The sequence below is a fragment of the Labrus mixtus genome, chromosome 21 (genome assembly GCF_963584025.1).
Source record: "Labrus mixtus chromosome 21, fLabMix1.1, whole genome shotgun sequence".
Classification (NCBI taxonomy): Eukaryota; Metazoa; Chordata; class Actinopteri; order Labriformes; family Labridae; genus Labrus; species Labrus mixtus.
In genome coordinates, this window is record NC_083632.1 from 18,156,361 (window position 1) to 18,165,129 (window position 8,769).

The 8,769-nt window shown below is 40.9% G+C and overlaps 1 protein-coding gene across 1 annotated transcript; it reads left to right on the forward strand.

Annotated features, from left to right (window-relative positions):
- The first annotated feature begins 1,014 nt into the window (after positions 1 to 1,014).
- dcxr (dicarbonyl/L-xylulose reductase) lies at positions 1,015 to 8,563 on the forward strand. The gene is made up of 8 exons (XM_061028639.1): positions 1,015 to 1,174; positions 2,746 to 2,843; positions 4,242 to 4,396; positions 4,531 to 4,573; positions 4,831 to 4,930; positions 5,765 to 5,829; positions 6,071 to 6,188; positions 8,341 to 8,563. Exons 1-8 carry the CDS (start codon positions 1,123 to 1,125, stop codon positions 8,442 to 8,444), a joined length of 735 nt encoding a protein of 244 aa, XP_060884622.1. The 5' UTR covers positions 1,015 to 1,122; the 3' UTR covers positions 8,445 to 8,563.
- The last annotated feature ends 206 nt before the right edge of the window (positions 8,564 to 8,769 follow it).

Sequence of the window (8,769 nt, forward strand, 5' to 3'; positions counted from 1 at the left end):
ATTTGACTGTTTTATTGTTGACATGTTCCACACGGGGGATTCAAACAGGAAACACTGTAAACAAAACATTACTTTGGCAGCATTATATTCATGCAAAGAGAATGACATCATGTAAAAGTGTGATGATGTTTCTTACAGATTTATAGAAACTTGTTTCACCAAACCTCCTGGGAGCTGTCTGTGTACAATCATTCAGACCCCGTTAGACAGGATGCTGAGCTCACTCCGAGCTAAACACTGACGTATATGTGGATGTGATACAAGAGATAAGATGCTGAATGACTGCTCCTATATCACAAAGTGGCCCCATGACCCACTTTGGGTCCCGACCCACAAGTTAAGAACCACTGAAATAGAACACAGAGATTACACATTACTGATATTTTTTACTTGCTTTGTATTGTCTTGTTGCACATCGGTATGCTGACAATAAAGCTTTTTATTCTGAGTAAATTAGGCTAATTATAATACTAGAAAGAAAATAGGAATTACTGTAATTAAATAAAATAATTGATATTGCAAAACAACATTGATTTATAAAATAAAATGCTCATTGAGACATCAGTCTGTAAAATTAAAAAGGCTTTTCCAAATGTTGCTGGTGTCTCTGATCAGTGTTTCAAAGTGTAACGTGACCCCGGTCTCCCCTTGGAATCGTTTTGTTTTTCTGGGCTATTTAAATTAAATGACAGTTTAACACAAAGTCCACGGTGCTTTCTGTCTGCTCACGGTGACTGTGCAGACTGACCTGGAACAAAAACAGCTTCTTCTTTTTTTCCAACTTTAGTGGAAGTTTAACCTTTGAGTTCAGCAGAACTTTGTGTTCCGCCTCCTGCAGCTTACAGACAGACAGACAGACAGACAGACACATCTGTCTGCAGCACATCCGGTAAGAATATGTTACACTCTTTTAGGAAACAAAACAAAGAAGCTTTAAAGGTTTGGTTTTGGATATGAGGGGACGTTTTGACCATTAAGAAGATCCAGGCGACAAACATGAACTAGTCACGTGACTTTCCCATGTGACCTCTCTGTTGATCTCTTCCTGTAGTTTATCGTCCGTCTGTTTCTTCTTCGTTTGTTTAGCATTTCTCCACAGCTGATTTTCGGACCTGACCGAACATGGAGATTTCATTTGCAGGCAAACGAGCTCTGGTCACAGGAGCAGGAAAAGGTAAAGACGTCCCTGAAATACAAACTGCAACATGCAAGCAATGACACATCAATGAAGTGTAGAGCACAAAAAGTCCAACTTAAAGAAAATAAATATATAGATGTAGTTTAACAAACCGAAAGCTACTGCAAAACAAATAAAGTAGGCTACAAGTTAGACTATATTGCATGTAGTTCACAACTTTGTGTGTGTGCTGCAGGGCTGAAGAGGTGGATGTGTTTGCAGCCTGTTGGTGTCAGCTTCAACCAAACCAAACAAGATTTCTCCTTTTGTAAACTTTGCTGTGATTCCACTTCATCCAGCATGATGGGGTTTGTAGTTTGCATGGTTATGCTTTTAAACTACCTTCTGCAACACAGGTTACCCAATTGCAAACAAATGCATTTGAAATGGTACAAAGGCCATCGCAGACCAATGCAGCCAGATTTGAACTTTAGTTTCACACAATGAAATACATTTCAATAAAGTACAGAATATAGGTACAGCAATGCTTCCTGACGTCTGGAGGGAGAGGATAAAAACAAAAAGAATCAAAGTAGGTAAATCAAACCACAAGTTGAGTCTCATGGTGTGCCGGTAGCCGATAGCGGGTACAGGGGCTTAAGTCCTCTAGAGAGGACGGCCTGGGTTCAAATCCGACCTGTGGCTCCTCTCCCACATTCCCAACTCTCTCTCTCTCCGATTTCTTTTTTAAAAATAAAGTTTTATGAACGTTTGACAGTTTTGAACACTTTGCAGCACATCTTACATCAAACACAGTACAGAGCATGTAGGCGCAGCATGTAACACCCACATGAGTCCATTCTGTAGTGACCTTACTTTAACATGTTGCCAAAACTGATCCCATATCTCTCTCCTCTTTCTTCCATAATTAATTTTTCCCAACATGTATTCATATGATGAGATTTCATCATCCTTCAAAGTGGGACAGCTGGGGACCTTCCAGTTTCGCAGTTTAATTCTTGCGGCAGTGATAAATCCAACCTTTAAAATGCTGAATTAGTTATTTGTTATGTAATAGGTACCAATGATTTGTCGCTAAGGAGGCAAGGTTGTGGGTGCACCGGAAGAGTGGCACCAATCCACTCCCCCAGCATCTCCAAATGATTACACAGGAAGAGATGCACCATAGCACATTCTCTCTCCCCGGTTTCTAACTCTATCCATTTTCCTCTCAAATCCCCCCAAAACCTTTTTTTTGTCCGCATTTGTCATTTGTAGGCTACCCCAAAATATGTAAGAATAGGGCCCTGCCAGAAATAGGCCTCCTATAACTCCCATTTAAATTATTAGGATTTAAAAATAAATGTGAGTGAAGCTCTTGAAGTGATGAAAAATGAAACGTTGCACGTTCCCTCAGAGAGTCTTGTTTGACAGAGAGAGAGAGAGAGAGTGGAGATTAAAGAGCTTTGTTGTTGGTGCGGTGCGGGGTTTGTCGGAGCCTCAGACGTGTGGAATGTGTGTGTGGAATGTGTGTGTGTGTGTGTGTGTGTGTGTGTGTCAGCTCTGGTGTCACAGCAGCACCTCGCTCTCTAATGAGTCTTTGTGTTTATGGATGTTTGGTGTCTCAGGGATCGGCAGGGCCACAGTTCTGGCTCTGGCACGCTGCGGGGCAAAGGTCACGGCGGTCACACGCACGCAGGCCGACCTGAACAGTCTGGTGCAGGAGGTAAGAATACCCCCCCCCCACCACCCCACCTTTCAACTACCTCTCCATATTCTCTTCTGTTTTATCTTTCCAATTGTTCTCTCAACTCATCATGTGACATGTACTTCTGAATCAGCCTGCTCTTCTTCTCCACATCCAGTGATGAAGCCCAAGAGTTTAATTTTTATTAATACGAAATGAAAACAAACTTAAACTTGGAAGTGTATTGTGATGATGGTAGAGTTGAGAGAGGTGCTAAAGTTTGTTCTTGATCTTATTTTAGTATCGATTTAGCTGTGTGTGAGCTCACAATTAACAATCTCTTCTTCATGCAGATTTCTTTACCTAGAACAGTCAACGAGTCAGTGACTGACATAAGACACAATTTATGATCAGTTCTCAGAAGCATCCATTATAACAGGGATTCCCAAAGTGGGGCAGGGGACCCCTATGGGGCCTGGAGTTATGACAAGGGGGGCCCGGCGAGGCTTAACTAAAACAATGCAGATCTTTTTGCACTGCTAACAAAGCATAGCTAACTTTGTGAGAGGACTTCCAGGTGAATGTAAGGCTGGAACTGAATGTACACCAGACGACACGAATGAGGAAGTTTCACTTTTACTGTCATCCTCTATAAAAGTGGGTCGTTAGTTTTTTCAGTTTAGTCGTCACACATTGAAGTTGCTACTCTGTATTTTTTGCAGAAAATGTTTGAGAGAAATTCTAGAAATATAGGAATTTGTCGGCAAAGAGCGTGACTGACGGTGTGTTTAGTGTATGACGATATATGTGGATGTGTAGAGTGAGAGATGGGGGGGGGCTTGAAAAGAAGAAGAAAGTTCCCTCATATTTATTACAGGGCTGCATGACATACTTGATTCTGATTGGCCAACTACACACTACGCATCAATGGCACACCGTTGTTAGGAAGAACAAACCGTTACTATGAAGAGCAGATAGTTGCTAGGACACAGCTTTTATCACTGGAGGGCTGGCTGTAATCAAATCAGTTTGCAGTTTCAAATCTGTTTGACTGGCAAACCGAGGGGCGTCCAAAACGGTCGTGTGGGGTGCCTTAAAACAGAGCCAACCTTCTCTGGTCAGAACAAGAACAGACAGGAACCGAAACTTAGAAGGAGGACGTACTGGCATGTTTCCTTAATGTCTGATGATATACTACGGTCATTTTATGATTTAATTCAGTAGATATATCACATATCACGCCTTTAAATAGAAGAAAAGTTTGTACTACTGAAGCCCTGAGAGGCAAGTGAGAGAAGAAAATTGTTGTTTCTTATTCCAACTTCTTTTTTAATGTTTTTTTTAAATTACCTAATAACTGTAAAATAAATGTCTTCGCTGTTGTTTTCTGTTATCTGCTCCAACGTGTGTGTGTGTTGTTGGCTCTTCCTCTCACAGTGTGCGTCTGTAACCCCGGTGTGTGTGGACCTGGCAGACTGGGGGGCCACGGAGGCGGCCCTGCAGGACGTCGGCCCCATCGATCTGCTGGTGAACAACGCTGCCTGTGCCGGCTTACAGCCATTTCTGGAGGTCACACCTGACCAGTTTGACCAGTAAGAAATATGACAGGATACTACAAACCAGAAATTAAAAAAAAGTACATTAAACATGCTTTACACACAGTTTGAGTCAGAGCTTACATTTGAATGATGCTTTGACCTGTTCTGTTTATTCTCTTCACCTCCAGGTCGTTTAATGTGAATGTGAAAGCTGTGCTGCAGGTCTCTCAGGTGAAGTAACACCTCTGTCACTCTACTCATGCTCAGCACTCTATTCTTTATCTTTTTAGTGTTTGTTGGCTAATTTATAGATTATGTTCAAATACTTCCAGCAACTTTGATGAAATCTGGCAGCAGCAAAAATTCAACCCATAACTCAAGATGTCCACATACTCAGTGCGAGTATGTGGACATCTTGGAGACCAGTTTGTGATCTCTCCTGACGTAGACTTTAACCTTGATGGTATTTTAATGTGTCGCTCAAACAGATAGTAGCTCGTGGTATGAAAGCCAGAGGGTCCGGAGGCTCCATCGTCAACGTGTCCAGTCAGGCCTCACAGTGCGCCCTCAGAGACCACTCTGTCTACTGTGAGTAACACACAAAACATTCACAGGAAAGGCAAGGTTCCACTTCGTTAACTGATGATGTTTAATTGAGTATGGACTGTAAACAAGTAGTGTTAAAAAACCTCTTTGTTTTAAAAGTGAAGCCCATGCAGAGATCAGTTTGATGTAATAACTAAAATAAACATCCATGTTCTCATCCACAGTTTGAACTCTTTCCGATAAAGCATGATGTTCAAATGGTCCCATTTATAGAGCGTTCACTCTCGCACCAAACTCCTGAAAATCTTCCTGAAGTTTTTGGGTTGAGCTACCATCAACCATACTTTTTACGCCATGTCTTGCCTCATAAGACCGCCCCTTGCCCCCCTCTCCTGCCCGCTGTGAGGTGCATGTGTGAACAACCAGATCTGGAGGATTTCTTGGGCAGTCTTCAGACATTTTCAGGAGTTAGAGTCAAACTGATGATTGAGCAGCTACCTGTGATTGACATGTTGCTACCATGGGGACCAGTTAGCCAGGATGGAGACATATCCAATAGAAGTGATGGACCTTGCTTACCAAGGGATACCAGGGTCAGCTTTACCTTCTCTTAATCTCCACCGTCTTGTCCAAATATGGTCATGTGTGGCTCTAAAAAACACAAAACAGCAACAAAAAAATACAGAACTGAAGACTTGATAACAGCAGATCATCATCAGTGGGTCGTGTCAGGCTTCCTTTGTCCATTTTTTTTGTTATGTATTTATTATATTTGTGTATAAAAGTGTTGGCTCAGCACTGTAGATGTGATGTTTCATGCTGTACGTCTGGTTAAAGTTTCAGCTCTTTACTGTCTCTGATCCTGTTCTTGTTCAGGTTCCACTAAAGGAGCTCTGGACATGCTGACTAAAGTGATGGCTCTGGAGCTCGGACCCTACCAGGTACCCTCACACTGTCACAGCATGGACACTAACATCACCACTTGGACCGTACTGTGACGAGATTTATGTACATCAGGGAGATTAAATCTGAGTGATTATAATTCCAAGAGTATTAGTTATATTCTGGCATTCTGACTCTAACCTAACGATTTTTCTGAGGTATAAATCAGGAGAAAAAATCACTGAGGTGTTTAATGACACAGAATGGATGTTAATGGTGCTCGTGTTGTGTTGTGATCAGATCCGTGTGAACACTGTGAACCCCACCGTGGTGATGACCGAGATGGGTCGTTTGGGCTGGAGTGACCCTGAAAAGTCCAAGACCATGATGTCCCGCATCCCCCTGGGCCGCTTTGCAGGTCAGACACCTCAGGCTTTTTAAACCGGACCTACTACTGAGTGAAAGACACCGCTCATTAGCATTTAAAGGTACAAACACAGAAACAGCCTGTTCTGAGCAGGGCTGAAATACAGGGGTTTATAGGCATGATCACACGCATGTTTTGGGGACCTCTGAGATTTATCTAAAATGGTTAAAAAGGAGGATAATATGTGACCTTTAACCATTACCGTGCATTAAATCCAAACAATTCTCACCAAGTTTTCATTTTTAAAATATGCTTACTTAACGGAGGAGCTCTGTAAGTGTATCTGATTCTTAAGGTAGACCGAGATCTTCCTGTTGTGAAGCACTTGAAAAGCTTCCATTGATGCTGATTGGGGAATCACAGCACTATGCACTTACATCGTGTTTCAATGGATGAATCTTTTTTTTTTTTTAAGTTGAGGTCGCCCTCCTCTTCACATGACAAATGGAGAAAGTCCTCAAACTGTCGTGCGTCCTCAGAGAGTTCATACGGGGTAGCTGACAGGGAGACAGATGGTTTATTGAGATTCAGGAATGTTGATTCATGGTTGTGAAACAATGGAGCAGCTCTTCCCCCACGCCTGTGTTCTGTGGTGGGATTAATATGTCCTCTTATATCTGGTGGGAGAGCTGTGTTCTGGGTGGGCTAAAAAAAATCAGAGTCATCAGTTTTCTTGATTGTTTATATTATTTACAGTTATAATCTCAATCAAATTAAAAGTCTGTTTTATTGCCAGCATGGCTGTTATCCATGGACTGTATTTATTTTAATAGTGAAGCGAAAATATTTAGAACTCCCCGTAGTGACTGGCTGCAGTGTAAGTCATTTTTAATTGTTTAATATAATTTTATTTGCACAATAAAACATATTGACACAAGTAACTAAATTACAAACTAAACAGTTTGGAAGAGGCAAAAAACTCAAAGAGCTTATTTGAGGCCTCCGCCTAAATAATGTTAAAATATCACCAATATGGCTGTCGAATGATAGGTTTTTTAACTGTGGTTAATCGCTAAATTTCAATACTTAATCGCGAGTAATCATAATTTCAATCACATGTTGGAAATTCCATTTTTTCCCATTTAAAAATAAAATTGTTAGGCTTTTGTTTTGAAATTATAAGGCTTAATGGAAGGGTAACAAAGTAAAATGTTTGGTGTCGTAAGGTTGATATTACTTTGGACTCGTCAGCTGTGAGAGAGTTTGAAATGTGAAATGAGACATTCAAAGATGCAGCAGGGTCGTTCTTTTCCAGTATTGTTATTATTGTTTTCCATTATTGTTATTGTGCAGTGTCTACAGGGAGACACCGAGGAGGATTATATACGGTACGCCTGAAGGGACAAAATAGAATGTGATTAATCAGGATTTAAAAAGAATGAATGCATTATTAATCAATTCATCTCGATTAAGTAGATAATGCTTACAGCCCTACTCATAAAAAAAACACATAATTGAAATACAGAAAAGTGACAGTATTGTTTTATATAGTCTAAGTACATACAGCAACATAAACTCCCCATCCTCCACATTAACAGATATGACATGGGTCAAATGTTTTTTGTCCTTAAACCCGGTGTCTGTTCAGGTCTTCCTTCTTCTAAGAATTTTCTTTTTAATTAGTTGTTTGATGTTTTAAAAAGGTATAAAATGCCATGACTGACAGCTCTGCTGACAAATGCAGCTGCTGATGCGCTGTGTTTATTTATCAGAGGAGAGGAGGGAGGGCGAGAGGAACACTAATAAACACTAACGCTCCAGTCATCAAATGATCCAAAACTGTGACTGTCTGCTACAAATCAACACAAGAATCTGTTCTGCTGTGAGCTGTACCTACCTGTGGGATGTTTTATCTGAGAGTTAAATGTGTGTTCTGGTCAGTAGAAGTGGCTTCATCAGCTGATCTCAAATGCACAGACTTTGGCTTCAAATCTATCGACATGTCAGAACGTGTCTCGAGGGTATTTTGGCGTCATTTTTGAACAACAGGAGGAGGTGGAGATGCATTGTCCATTTTTATATACAGCAGTGCATGCACACAGCTACCCTTTTATCTGTAATTGAATGTCTATTGTGTGTGTGTGTGTGTGTGTGTGTGTGTGTGTGTGTGTGTGTGTGTGTGTGTGTGTGTGTGTGTGCGCAGAGGTGGAGGACGTGGTGAACAGTATTTTATTCCTGCTGAGTGATAAGAGCAACATGACTAATGGAGTCTCTCTGCCGGTTGACGGCGGCTTCCTCTCCTGCTGACCCGCCTCGTCTCAGCACATCATCGTGTCTGCAGTGTGAAAAAAAAAAAAAGTACTTCCTGTCCTATCACCTCACATCAATGTACACATTTATATTCATTAAACTTGACTTAACTGGAATTTGTTATGGTTATTTCTCCTTTTTAATGTGCTATAAATGTAAAAATGATTTTGTATTTTATTGTTGATTAAGAGCTCAATAACATTTGTCATGCAGGTTGTTTTTTGACTGATTAGTATTGAAAAAGCATGCAAAAAAAGCTGAGGTCTACAAGCTGTAACTCACGTTTACTGAATTAAATCATAAAATGACCTTACTATATGAT